The 15,020-nt window shown below is 33.8% G+C and overlaps 2 protein-coding genes across 4 annotated transcripts in view; one reads left to right on the forward strand and one right to left on the reverse strand.

Annotated features, from left to right (window-relative positions):
• Nucleotides 1-15,020, forward strand: part of LOC135130431 (protein fem-1 homolog A-like) — a 58,685-nt gene that overhangs the window by 22,934 nt on the left and 20,731 nt on the right. Inside the window, exon 2 of one of the 2 annotated variants that reach the window (XR_010280771.1) lies at nt 8,438-8,568. The exons of the other annotated variant lie outside the window; for it this stretch is intronic. The gene's annotated coding sequence lies outside the window, so the exon portion shown is untranslated. The remainder of the gene's footprint in view (nt 1-8,437; nt 8,569-15,020) is intronic. 2 annotated transcript variants of the gene reach the window in all.
• Nucleotides 4,865-9,899, reverse strand: LOC135130429 (uncharacterized). Of its 2 annotated transcripts, XR_010280767.1 has the most exons (7): nt 9,243-9,899; nt 9,129-9,194; nt 8,940-9,081; nt 8,865-8,888; nt 8,634-8,812; nt 8,188-8,579; nt 4,865-5,196 (listed from the first exon to the last, which is right to left on the reverse strand). XR_010280767.1 is itself a non-coding variant. In XM_064057810.1 (2 exons), the coding sequence occupies exon 2, from the start codon at nt 7,822-7,824 to the stop codon at nt 5,362-5,364; it is 2,463 nt and encodes an 820-aa protein (XP_063913880.1). In that variant the 5' UTR covers nt 7,825-7,834; nt 8,188-8,447; the 3' UTR covers nt 5,339-5,361. The 2 variants fall into 2 exon arrangements, 1 of the variants encoding a protein (XP_063913880.1); XM_064057810.1 differs by lacking the exons at nt 4,865-5,196; nt 8,634-8,812; nt 8,865-8,888; ... (1 more) ...; nt 9,129-9,194; nt 9,243-9,899 and adding an exon at nt 5,339-7,834 and having other exon boundaries at nt 8,188-8,447.

Below are 15,020 nucleotides of genomic sequence, written 5' to 3' on the forward strand. Positions count from 1 at the left end.
AATTGAGAAATCTATATATATATATCCATAAAAAATGCTAGATGCAGGATTCGAACCTACGCTCTTAAATAGAAACAGAGCTTAAATCTGTCGCCTTAGACCGCTCGGCCAATCTAGCTTATAGACGATTACATTAAAAATTCAATTATAATGTTAAGATTTATTAAATACAAACATAGTAAATAATTACAAAAAAATCATTTCACATCGAAAAAAAAAATTCTATCTTAGAATGAATTATTATTAAGCCACGAAAAAATAAATAAAACTGTATTTAAACTACAAGTACACATTTTTTGAGAACCTACACATAATTCATGATGCATGCAATGAGGACGAATTTTTGGAGCCACTTCGTGTAACATAGATGATGATGATGATGAAATGTTGCGTTCCAGATTCTTAATTTGTGGTTGAAACGTAAATTCGTTGTTATGTCTCTCGAGGAAGTCCAGTAGGAATTTTTCTATGTTTGCTCCCTTGACGTAAACGATGTCCACGTTGTCCGTAAAAGGGGGATAAAGGTGATGAAGCAATATACGATCCATTTCTTCGAACAGAATCAACCCAGAACTGAATTTCATCATATGAAATTTTCTTTCCATATAACGCACATGTGTTTTTTCTCTCTCACTAAGCGAATCGAATGGAATCGGCGATTGAAAAAAATAATGTGCAGTTTTATTTCCATCGCAAAAAGTCAATTCTTTCGGTGTAAAGCGAGGGATATTGAATCCTTGCATATCACACACTATAATCTTCATGATGATGATGATGATGAGGACGAGAATAAGGTTAAAACTAGAATGATTAAGTATTAGTAGAGATTTTAGTTTTATTCATAATTACCTTTTTCTTTAAAAAAAAAAAAAAAAATGCGTGTTGTTCTCAGAGATGATGACTCATTGATTCGTTTATCACCGATGTATAAGGAATTCACGTTCGGTAGATGTAACTAGATTTGGTAACTTTTTTTTTTAAGCTGTGTAACTGCGGACATAATTGTTCTAGTGTATAATGTATTACTGGAATGTCAGAAAGTAGGTATCAAAAATGTGACATGTAAGTAAGTAAAGGTCAAATATCGAAAATGTGATGGTTTTGTGGTAATCTGGTGAATCTATTTTTGAACCAAGGAGAAAATCGCATCCCTCTAAAAGCCCAAAGAGCAACCCGCATGTAAAATTTTGAATATTTTCCCTTCACTAGTTTTTTTAGGAGGACAAGCTTTGATGTCTTCATCATGGATCCACAATTTCACCATGGATCCCTTCTGGTATATCCATGTCTCATCCAAGAAAATGAAAAGTAAATCTTCACCACAATCACGCAATTGGAGATAGGTACCGCCTTAGAAATTTGATTCTGGCAGCTATAACGTGTTTAAAATGTGAAAAACTTCGCCTTCGGAAACCTAAATTTATACGTGTATTACGTACAATTATTTTCAAAGCCGAGTGTTTTACCTCATACAAAACAATAACGATTATATAAAACTTAAAAACCAACTGTAGAACGGAACCAACAAAGCATGTAGGTATATAAATCTGCGCAGTCGTCTTTCTGATTCTGATTATAATATTAACGGCACAAGCGCCGCTGTATCTGTATTATTTTAAAATTCGAAAAACACTCGACAACACTAGCGAACTTTACGGAGAATATTTCTGCCACCAGTTTAACTGTTTCCGTTTTACCCAATTTTTTGAAAACCACGAAATATTTCTTGTTTCTTTTCATTTAAAATGAGCTTTCTCGTGATTATTTTTATGGAAATTGTTTCCATGCTGTATTTCAGGATTTTCTTGAAACGAAGCGTGTTGAAATTAGAAAAACTTCGTTTTTTTTCCACACAATTCAGATCTGACATTTGAATTAGAAAATTAGACAGTTGATGCCAATCTTAAATTTCTAGTGATCTTAAGATTGCAACTTAACCACAGAAAAGTTTCTGTCAGTTACTTCTACCGAACGTGAATGCTTATTATTTCCGTTACGAAACCTCACATTTCCGGATGAAGATAAGAAAAAACATTGAACCTAAAATGATAGGGTTAGATTTATTTTATAAAAATGTATACTTACAATTTGTTTCTTCGATAACTAGAACTAAGATCTTTACTTTTTCTTCTTCATATGCTTCTCACATTTTGTGCGAAATGACCAGGTAATGTAGCACTTTGTTGGGATATATTCTTTTATGCTATCGAAGGTTCTCTTCAGTTCTTTAAGCTCTGCACAGAACGAAGTAAACGAAAATTGTCTATTTAGATATTTGTTGCACAATAATGAAAGATCATCGTACACTTTCACTATTCGATGATAAAGATAATTTTTGAGTAGAGTAGAGTCTTCTTGTGGGTAGCGTTGTAAAAATTCTTGAAGCGAATGATGAACTTGATTCTCTAATCGATTTACGGAGAATTTTTTCGCCTCCTCACAACAAAACTGCGAAGAGTAAACTACACACCAACTAGACATCATCACTACCACTACTACTAAATTTGTTCGTTGCTAATAATCATTCTTCTCTCTCTCTCTCTCTTCATTTTCCTCTTTTTTGCGATTGGTTAAGATTTATATTATTGGACGAACCACTTTACTGAATGGTCGATATTCGAAAAATTGATCGTGAACTATGATACAGTAGGCTTTACTCTCTCGTGGAAAATTTGCTGTTGCTTCGATTTCGATCGTAACGTCCACTGTCTCACCTAGTGTAGGTTCTGCCTGTCTGTTACAATTTAAAACGAATATCGGTCTTTGTTTAAATGCTACATAATCGAGAATGGGATCTGTTTGTGGTTCGTTGTGAAAGTCTTTATAAAAATCAACATATTCTTGATACGCATCCAAATAATTATTTTTAACAAAATTCATCTTCCACTGATCGTACGGATAAGCTCTGCTGTTCAACCATAATCGTATATTCCTTATATTGAGATGATCAAATAACGTACCGTTACTTCTAACGTTATCTTTTCGATTCGTTTGAAATAACATGATAATGTATCGTGGTTTTTCTAAATTAGTAGTAGTTTTTACACGCCACACTTCGTTTTTAGAGTTTCGAAGGCTAGGAAGTTCGTGGATTTCCCATTTCCGGTACGATAAAGATATCGGTCTATCGTTAGCCACATCGTTTAGAATTTTTAAATTAAGTTCTTCGTTAGGATAAACATGTTTCGCTAATAATTCGATATTATCGACTTCGATAGCAGCTTTTTTGGTCCCCGTACTATGATAACAATTATTATCTTGACGGCTACGAATCAATCGAAATTTGTGTTTTCCACATAAGGCACCTTTACGATCGTTTCGAAGATTAAATATGTGACGAAGGGGTATTCTTAGTTGAAAACTCTTATCGTTGGGATCTATCGTTTTCGGTTGATCTGTGTCCGATTGAAGCCATCCGCTCGTTTCTAATTCTCTCAATCCATCTTTTTCCACAGTGAGATATGTTTTTACAGTCGAAACAGTATCCACATCTCGCACCGAATCAACTACCACGCTATTTAATTCATAGCTGATTTCATCGAACAGATAATATCCGAAATTATTCGTTAACGCGATTACACCATCACCTTCATTTTCGATTATTAATCTACCGTCGATTTGAATGAAGGAATCGTAAAGATCGATCCAAAGATCGCTTTGATTGATGATTATCGTGATTTCGTCGCTCTTTAAAAAATTTCGTGTTTCTGGACTATATGAATGACGCTCTATTCGCATAATGGAATCGTCCATTTGCGGTTGATCGAAAATTTTCGTAACTAGTGCGAACGAGGACATCGTAACCGAGCGATTTTAAAATTTCTATACTGCGATCACTCAATATGGAGCGTCTCGAAAAGACTGAATGAGATCCATAGTTTTTTCTATTAAATACTAACCCCATCTTTTTTTAAGGCTAAGCGTACGTTGATAGTTTGTCCGTTAAAATCAATCAATCGATTTTCTTGATCCACTATATTAACAGTAATATTGTTAATGCTATTTCTATGGATTAATGGCAAATAAATAGGATTTATAGGTTCGACGAAGATTTGTTCTGCCGGACCTACTGATAAAGCAGTTTCGTGTATAGTATGAGATTCTCTGTTTTGATAGTACGAGCCTCTAGTTAAATTACACTCGATTCGAATCGTATGAACTTTTATTATATTCACAGGAAGATCGCTCTCGTGCAATTTATTAGCTTCGAGTGTTCTATCTGAAAATTCTAATAATTTACCTATACTATCTTTCGGATTGAAATGAATATCGTACACTGAAATAATTTCACACTTTAACGTATTACCATTCGGTTTTAACGAAAAAATTTCGTTCTTAACCTTATCACTAGCGTTTCTACCGCACAATTTGTTTTGAATGTACGCTTCGATAGCTTCGATTTCGTATGCACCTTTAGGAATTGTAATCACCTTATAAGCATCCGTTAAATCTTCCTCGTTGTCTCCTCTGGTGATTGATGACGTCACAGATAATAAATGTTTCGGAGGTGTACCAGAATAGTAGAATTTATCAGTGTTTTTTTCTATATTAGGAATATTGTTATTGGTATAGAAACCAATGAGAGCGAGAGAGTAGTTCAAATTAGGTTCGAGCTCAATAGGTGGTTCGTAACTTTCAGAGAGCGTACTTGTTACACCCTTCAAAGAAAACGTCTTATACATGACTAAAGAGTCTTTTGTTTCTCATTACACTTTTATATTTTTCACTAACACTGTTTCATTTTTAAGATGTCATTTTTTATAAAATAAAGAAAATAAAAAATTAGAAATATTTTTTAGAAACATTTTATTTTTTAGAAAACATTTTATTAATATATCATAATAGTAATATCGCACTCCGGCGAGAATAACGTCACATCTAAAAAAACATAAATTGTCAGTATTAGCAAAAATCCAATTGCTTAAACTGTAAACGCGCTTACCAGGCATTTATTGATTCTGGGAGCTCAATTGCTATTATAATCATTTATAATTCTACTATTACTATAGTAATAATAGACAATATAAAAATTGTTCCTAACCAGATGTTTCCCAGGGGTAGAATAAGCCAGGTACTTTGAGTTGTGTCACTTTTCTTGCTTAACAATATTCTATATTCTGACTTGTGACATTTTCTTTTCTAGTTGTGTCAGTTTTCTCGCTTCAATATTTCAAAACTCTATCATCTTCTGCAGCACTTTAAAAAAAAAAAAACTAAATTTATCACTGTCAAGTTATACCTAATGGAGGGAAGGTTGTGAAAGATTTTATGACAATATTTATAAAACGTAAAAAACACGTTTTTATTGTGAAAAAGTTATAATAACACCTTATCCTTATATTAAAATTACTAATTTAACCATTAATTTAAAATTGTGTTATACAATGCTTCATAAAATTTAGGAATGTGGTTCCCATTTATGAGATCCTGTATGTCGGTTTTTTTTCTGTCGGGAATATTAATTTTTCTTGAATATGCTGGTTTGCAATTCAGCGTTGTGAAATTCACTGGATGCTTTCGTTTACCAAAAACATTTATTTTCTTAAAAAACTCCTGCTCATACGATGTTTTTATATAAATCACACCAGGCTCGTCCTTCAAAACTTTGATGATCTTAATGTCACCCATTTTAATAGATTCGTTTTCAGTAGTTTTGCTAAAATTAGGCCCAATCTGCTGCGCAAGATCTTTCAGGTTTGTAAAATCTGAATGTGACATTTCCATTACCTTGTAAGGTACACCTGTTTTTTTAGCTGAGCGGATTATTCTGGCATATTCCATTGGATGGTATATTGGTCCTGACTTCAAAGCTTGTTTTACAGATTTTTCAATGACAGCATGAACATTGTCGCCCTCATTTTGAGTATGTCCTTTTATTAGGAAGTTGTGGGTTATCGATTTAACAGTAAATTTTTGAACTGCATACAAATACATACTTATAATAAATTTATTTTTTTGTTGTCCACAACAATTATCGGAAAAAAAGATCATTTCGACATTTTCATCATTATGTAATTCAGCTGTCTGTTTTATATAATTCATCACACATGTCCCGATCTCGTTTGCACCCCGGTTCGCCTCTCCTTCGTGCCAAAAGTAACATGCGACATTCTTGAACTGCATGTCACTAATTGTGAAATTATAGCTGTTAATTTTGGACTTGTAATAGAAAACAGAAACTTCTCCACGTGGAGCGGGTAGAACTGCTTGGAGATCATAGGTTGCCAGTATAATACGTTTATTTACTGCTGTTAATTCTTTGTATTTTCTCTTCTGTTCTCTAGACAGTTCTTTTTCTCTGAGATGTGTCTCATACTTTTCTTTGAGTTCACATTTTTCTGCATCTTGGGCATTGTTATAAGCTACGCAGAGCTCGCATTGATCCTTCTTGGGAGTGAAGAAACTTAAATTAAATTCATTATTGAAAATCCTAGAGTATTGTGTCAAATTTCCATAAGAAACGTTGTTTTGAATGCATTGCTCCATGTAGTCACGATGTAATCCTGCAATTGTTTTTCCGCCTTCGATGTACTCTCTTGTGGTTTGGGCTCGTAAATAGTGGCTTTCTATTTTGGGTATACTATTGATGTGTTCACGAATGCTCGCTCCCAAGTCAGGATTTAATACTCTATGTTTTCCATGTTTCCCTCTTTGGTCAGCAGCTACAAAACCATCCGTATTTTTTTTAATTACCGTTCTGATTGGCCGGTCGGTTATATCTAGTGTAGCCTTGAAAAACATTTTGCAGACACGTATGAGTTTTCCAGAAATTGTGAAATAGAAAGCATGATTCAAACCTCGATGACTTCCTTCTCTCGGGTACCTATACGCGGGCCGAACAACATTCATACTTTTGGAGATGTATTCTCGCTGCAGTTGAAGATTTGCTAGATTCCAGTACTGATCAAATATTCTTTGTCGCATATCCTGACTGATCTTATTTGCACATTTTACTTTGCATTTGTCGCCACAAGGTTGCTGAATGGCCCTCCCTCTTACTTCTTTTGGAACTTTTGCAGATGAAAGGTAACCTTTTCCGCTGTTTCTAAGAATTTTTGCTTTTTCTTTTTTCCACTCTGTTGGATTTGCTTTTCTCTTTTTCGTTTTTTTTGGCAGATCTTGATTTTCTGCTAGTTCATTGAGTACTACTCTAACTTCTTCCTCAACAACTACATCTTCAGCCGTACTGCGTTTTCCACGTTCATGTCCTATTTCCGTCAGTTTCTTCTCTTCATAGAAGCTGCTGTCGCTTGTTGAAGAATTATTTGATGTACCATTAAAATCCGGGTCTGCGTCTGAATCATCACCATTTTCTGCCGAGAAAAAGTCATCGGATTCAAATGCCTGCTGTTTCCCGGTTTTCGTAATTTTTTTTAACTTTAATTTTGTTCCATGTTTAATACCGGAACTTTTCCAAAATGAACATTGAGGACTCTGAGGATCGATTGGACTCCTATTTTCTTTATTCCGACTAAACTTCCTAACATTCTCACTTGCAGTCTGTAAACCTTTTGTTTTTTCAATCTGGTTTAGATTTTTTGTTACATTCAAAATTGTACTTTCACAGGATTTTTCCGGTGACATTTTACAGAATTTGTTTACTTCAGTTTTATTTCGCTTTTCAGCTTCATCTTTTGCAGCTTCTCCAATCTCGTTTTGAACCTTGGCAATATCGTCAATCATGTCGTCGAAAGCGGGTTCTAAACGTATTTCATCGATTGTGTGTTCACTGTTGATGTTTTCTTCACCTTTATCTTTTTTTCTATTTGCTAATTCCATTTGTAACAGAGCAGCATTGACAATTTTTTTCCCTCTTGTAGTCATAATAATTGGTCTAAAGGAAAACAAAATGCATAATCAATTAACTATTACAATTCTGTAATAATGAATACAGAGCATCAAGCATAATTACACAACTCTGAATTCTACAAACTTTACGAATGTCAACGAAACACAACTAGAAATTGACTCAACACGAAATAAAACAACGTGACACTCATTTTCTAAGAAAAATATTAAGGGAAATAGTGATCAATTGAAAATTGGGTCCAAAGTACAATAATTGTTCTATCTCAAAAGTTGATTATCTTTTCTGTTAGAAAATGAATCATTTACTTGTGTATTTATAAAATAAAAGTGACACTTTTAGACTTCGGACGTACTTAGAATTATTAAAGATTAACTTACCTCCTGCAACAAAAGGGTACTGTTTTAAGTTGTGTCGTTTTTCTTGACTAACCGTCATGAAATTTCGTGTACGAACTCAGAAGTGACACTATTCTTGCTTGATGTAACGTAAAATCTGTCAAGCGGAAAAACGACATATCTGCCCTCTATTGGTGTGTTTTGCTAGTTGACAAATGACACTTTTCCACCTTGAAGATAATAATTACACACATCTCACTAGAGTATTAACTCAACATCACGTTTTTTTTAGTTGTGACGTTATTCTCGCCGGAGTGCGATATATTCATCAGCGTAAGTTGATTCACTACACCAAGGTCATCAGGATCGCAACTCACGAACTAAACCATAACCATACACGAGGAGCTTCTTCAAGAGTTGAAGGTATTCTTCACCTATAAATAGAAATTACCATCCTATACCCTTAAGTGGAAGCAATTTCTGCTTACCTATACGAATCCCGATCGCTTTAACTTAGTACAGCTTCATTCCTAGCAAGAGGAAAACGATGTTACCATTAACCAACAACTGTTTCACCTGAAAGATGCTAAAAGAAATAAAAAAACAGAAATAAAACTAGAATTATATTTTATTTATTAATATTTTCATAACAGATCTTCGTTGTAATCTAAAAAGAAAATGTTAAATTATATAGTTTATTCAATTTTGATAAATCTTACGATTGAGCCCCGCAGGAGGATCATCTAAAATTAGAAAAATATTGAGTATTATGAATTAATTTTTGTAATACTTACTAGATAAATGGTAGAAATACACGTCGTCGTGATTATTTATTTTAACTTGCACTAAATATTTTTCGGAGTCAAATAATTTTCCGTTATATAATACTAATTGATGCGATCTTTTAATACTTCCAATTGATGCTTCAATGAGGTACTGCAATATTAAGAGTTAGTAAAAAATAATTAAATATAAAAACTTACAAATGGTAGATTCCGTGAATGAACTTTACACAATAACATGATCGAGTCTAATTCGTTAGACATTTTCTAAAAATAAAAAAATTAAATATTTGAAATAACACTTGATTCACTCACTTTTGAATTTCTTTTAGAAGACACTTGAAGTCGAATGGCTCTAATTAGCTGAAAATCGGGGTATTTAAATGTAGGATGTTGAGTGGGGGAGTCAAGATTAACAACCACATGCTTCCTTCAGTTACTCGTAATTACCGATTTTTTTTTTGTGCGTCATACAAGAATTGTAAACATAAATGTCCACAATTATATGAGAGATCTTGAAATCGTTGGTGATTGAAGAAGATTTTACAATTCTTGAAATATTTTATTAATTCCAGCGGCGGCGACAAATTTCCATAGCTATCGAAATAATTCACACGATCATTAATTTTATCGTTAGAAACCCAATGAGTTCCTGGCGCTGTTTTCTTATCCAAATTTATAACGGAAGACTCATATCGTTGAGGTTTCCTCCCTACGAGCTCGTCCTTCATAAATACGCCACGAAAATGTGCGATTTTTTATTTTTTAACGTAACGTTCGATTTCGATATTGGTGAGAGCTCTTCGTGGTAATTTTATTGGTAGTTTTTTGATCGTATGCATCTTTATTATATTAACAGGTAGATCGCTCTCGTGCAGTTTGTTAGGTGAGAGTCGTCTTTTCGAGAATCCCAATAACTTACCTATGCTATCGTCAGGTGTAAAATCTATGTACACAGAGATCATTTCACACTTTAACGTATTTCCGTTGGGTTTTAGAGAGGACGTTTCGTTTTTTATTCCATCACTTGGCTCTCTCCCACACAAATAATCTTGAATGTACGCTTCCAACGCTTCTATTTCGTATGTACCTTTAGGAATCTTTATATGCTTATTTATGGAATTTATCGTTGACGTTGATGACGATAGTGTAGATGATGTTGATAAGACAGTGTTTTGCAAATGATTAGGTACATCACCAGAATAATAAAATTTATTTTTGTACGACCATTGCTTTTTCGATCATTTACCGTACAGGTTTCCATAGCAGTAAGTTCAGTTTACGGGTTGCTACGACTAATAACTAAGAGGCGAACAGTAAGTAAATTACTTACTGTTCAGCTGAACGGTAAGTAATCATGCATTCAAGATTTTTTTTATTTTAAATTCCATGCGTGTTCGACTTCGACATTTTCGCTTTCAGAATCACTCATGAATCTCATGATTGATATTTTAAGCAAATAAATCACTCACTAATTGGACGGTTTTTTGCAGAATGGCACCAACCCACAACAAATTATTAACGAGAAAAATTAAAAAACGTAATTTTCTTCATTTAATAATTCTATAAAAGAAATTTCTAAATTTTATGTATGTGAAAAAATCAAAATAATTATACTTTGCAGGCATAAAATGGTGTACGGGTCCTATGCGTTTATTTCCTAAAAATAATTAATATTTTGTGGATTGGTTCTATTCTGCAAAATAAAGGACATACTTAGAATAATATTATTTAATGAACCAAAATATAAAGAATGTGACCAGAAGAAGCTAGATTTTTGTAGAAGGGTTGTGCATCTGCCGGTATTAAATGCAGAATTGACTGCAAATCTTTCAATTTGGGGTCACTTATCGGTTTGCCATTGGGCCATACAAGAACACTTGTAGTCAATGAATGCTTTTTCTTGTCGAATATTGGATTTGTAATCGTAATGAAGTTTGTTACTGTTTCTTCTCTTTTTGTTTTCATCTCTTGTCAAATTTAAAAACTTCCTTTTTAGGCCTCGTTTTGGTTTCCCTGTTGTTTGATTAAAATTTATGGGTGGAACATTATTTAGATTATTATGTTCATCATCAGAGTAAGTAGCTGTTCTGAATCACTATACTCACTAGAAGTGTTATAATAATTTGCTATTGCTTGCAGTGCACTGAAAGAATTTTCTGAAAAATGGTTCAGTTTCTAAAAATATTAGAATGTGATATCATAAACAACTAAAAAATATTTTTATTTACCGTTTCAATTAATGGCACAACCGAATCCATAATAATTTAAGATAAAACTTGTAAGTTTACAGAAAAAGTTCACAACAACTTATTTATGTGACAATAATTATGCAGAAGGTGATGTCACAGTCTACTTCAATATAATGTGATATGTATTATAAAAACACGTAAAAATAACAGAAGCTCATTTTTAATTTTTATATGTGTAAAAAAATAAAAAAAACTAATAAGTTACAACTAAAAGAATCTCTGTATTACATAAAACAAACTGAGCGAGGTGGAACTATTATCGTTAAAGTGTTATATAAGGTACCAACATAATATGTAAAAAGACATTCATTAGGCTTAAAGCAGTCTTTATTATTAGAGTTATAGGTAAAAAATTGCAAAATGTCGACTACTATAGTAGAATACAACTTATTGTGGACTGGTTCCTTTCTGCAAAAATGACTACAAAATTTAAAGAAACTGTTGATTGGTTTATGGTAAAAAAAAGTTAAATAGAATTAAAAAATCGTTATTTTAACATATGGAATACGTTCATGAAGTCTTCTAGGGTTCAAAGTTCATGTTTGTTTTAAAAATTCAATTTTGTGGATTGGTGCCTTTCTGCAAAAAGCCGTCCAATTAATAGTCGCGGAAAGAAAATTAACCCGAAATCAAGCCAGATCAAATCTAAATCGACAGCGGTCAAAACTCAAAATGGAAACTGATTTTTAAGCGGTTTAGTTCGCTCATTATCACTCTAAAACTACATTTTTAGCGATCTCTGTTATTACTCATCGAAAAAACGGAAGCTTGTGGTTTTATACTGGAAATAGAGCTCTTGTTAATTTCCTCGACAGACAACGCTTGGATCAATTTACTATTCGACCGAGAATTAAGAATTTGGTAGTAACATCATCTCCAACATCCCCATCGATGTTACACGAACTCCTACCAAAAGTTCATCCTAATTGTATGTACTCGTATCATGAATTTTGCGTGGGTTCTCAAAAAATGTGTATTTGTAGTTTGAATAATGCACAATTTATTTTTATCTGGCTTTATAATAATATGTCAATAAATAAATCTAACTTATTTATTTTTATTTATTTGCCTACGCCCCCATTCTTCAAACGTCTGGGTCCCCCTCCGTAGGAGCGAGCGCCACACCGTCGGGGGGATCATTTCCTAGGAGCGTACGCCCCCTCTTTAAATGTTTTAGGTTAAGGCACCGGGATATATAAATAACAAAATGCGGGCTCTCTGTTTACAAAGAAGTTAGACAATACGCAAACACCGGAAGTATCACACTACGCACGTTTCTGCGGGTACATTTACACCCTACTCACGATCATTTTTTGTCTTCTCAATCTCAACAGTGACTGTCTTCTCAGTCTCAACACTGCTTTCCGCTCCCGAATTTTTACCCAGGATCTTTTTAGCAATAATCATTTCGCTGGAAATTGACTCTTCAGCCTTGTGCCACGCTTGTCATTTTCTATCGGCCATGACGTTGGAGCATACCAAGATCAGCTCCAGCATTAAATAGTAAAGTTGCCGATGTGCGTTTCATACTGTGTACAACTCTGCTTCTGGTAATTTAAAAAAAATCTGCTACTACTGATGGTATTGTCGATAAACTATTTATTCCGACTTACTGTACTGTGCATTTCTCACTTCTGTAGCACAAAAACAACCTGAAACATTCTTAGGTCACACAGACATATACTTTCTACAAATATCCAGCACATTAACGGAAAATCCTTCTTTCATGATGGTAAAGCTGCGTGAAACATTTGTTTTTGTATCTGGTACAGATACCAACATATAGGATCCATTATCTTTTACGTTATCGATTGATATTGTCACTAATTCATTACATCGACAAGCCACCTGATACACCAAAAATTAGTGCCACCTGTAATGTAAAAAATTAAATTACATTCTCAAATAACAAAATCGACTTTCCTTCATCATCAAAAACTTTGTATTAGGTGCCTCTACTAGAAACTGTTGAATGTGCTCTCTTTCAAGAACTTTTGCTTTCTTTGGCTTGTGATTTTTAGATGCGTTCTTCAAAAAAGCGATCAATCTGCCATATTACGAAATATCTGCATTTTCGTGAAGCTTTAATGTCGCTCTTAACATGGAATATTTTGTCCAACTCTCTTGCTGACGTTAAAGAAGTAACCCAACAGCACGTCTTCGCTTACACCAGAAACATTATCCGTAAAAATTAAAAAAAAAATTTGGTGGGCCACCCTTATCACTTAGGGGTATAAAAAGTAGTTTACTAGACCTACCGAATATATACAAAAAATTTCATAAAAATCGGTCAAGCCGTTTCGGACGAGTTTGGTTACAAACATTGTGACACCTGAATTTTATATTAGATTATTTTAGAACAAATTTCATTACCATAAAAAAGGTTATACCGAGTCGACCTTAAAAGGTAGACATATGCTGTCGCGGAATTTTTTTTAGAACTTTTAGAAGGGAACAATTCCATCATACATGATTTTTATGTAACTTTAACCGTTTAAGCAGCGTAAGCAACGTAAGCTGTCAAAGGAGGAATCATTTTTCTGTTTTTCGGATATTTTTCATTGCTGCTCCGCTCCTATTGATCGTAGCGTGATATATAGTCTATACTCTATAACCTTCTTCGATAAATGGACTATCCAACACAAAAAGAGTTTTTGAATTCAAACAGTAGTTTCTGAGATTAGCGCGTTCAACCAACCAGACTCTTCAGCTTTATAATATAAATAAGTATAGAAGTATAGATAAAAATGCCCATTTTTTTTAATCTCAAAATTGTTTTCTTCTTGCTTTCCAATGGGCACAAATTGATACAAAATTTGACACATCTAAGCTTCTGGCAATTTGATTTCCAATTGAGAGATTCAATGAAGATAATCTGCATTGGCCCATTGTGTTTCTTAAAAAATGTTTAGTCATTTTTAATTTCGAAAAAGATCTTTCCGCTGAAGATATTGTAAGAAAAGTGAAACATGCTGTGATAATTTCCCAGTCCTGTTTTTTTTCTACTTAAAAAATTAGTTGTAACATACATCAGAAATATTTTATTATTCCAAAAAAGCACCACAAGTACAAAATTAAAATAGTTTTGAAAATACGAAAGTTTTCATGAAACACAACCGTGAACACAACTGAAACTGAATTTTTTTCACGTCTTATTACAGCATGAAGTTTCACTGTAGATCTGAGGGCAAAATTTAAGTATTTTGATGTATTGTATCATAAATTAGTCATACTTTTGTCCGATAAAGATTGGTAATTTACTACATGGGATGTTAGATTTGCCACAATGGGATTGCGGCACTGCGACAGGTTTATTAGAAACAGATGCTGCTGCATTTTCGAGCGCCGGTGTCGGTCGCTAAAATCCGAGTTTATTGAGTCCAGCCCTTTGCAGCAAAAAATTCGTAAAAAGCAATGAACGATCGATCCTGGGATTACCCCACATTTTCGAATTTTTTATTTCGGGATGTAATTTGGGCAATAATATAAAAAAATCTAATAAAAAAAAAATGTTCGTGTGACCGGACCGGGCCCCTTGAAGCAGCGGGCCCGTGTTCCGGCGAACACACGGAACACCGGTAGTTACGCCACTGATATCACGAGTGCATAAGCCGTTTTCTATTTTAAAAATTTTCTCAATTTGACATGAACAAACAATTTGTCGTGGCAAGCACACGGGAACCTATTCATAGACTATACTCAGGATCACGAAGCAATGCGTACACGTCATGGATGACGTAGATCCGTTACCAAAACTTAATCAAAAATACGCGCCGCAATACGTGGCAATACGGATCAAAATCGATCAATTTGGGGGAAATTATATTGGTACGACTGATAG

This window comes from Zophobas morio, unplaced genomic scaffold (assembly GCF_036711695.1).
Source record: "Zophobas morio isolate AGI-343-1 ecotype UQ-CSIRO unplaced genomic scaffold, CSIRO_AGI_Zmor_V1 ptg000017l, whole genome shotgun sequence".
Classification (NCBI taxonomy): domain Eukaryota; kingdom Metazoa; phylum Arthropoda; class Insecta; order Coleoptera; family Tenebrionidae; genus Zophobas; species Zophobas morio.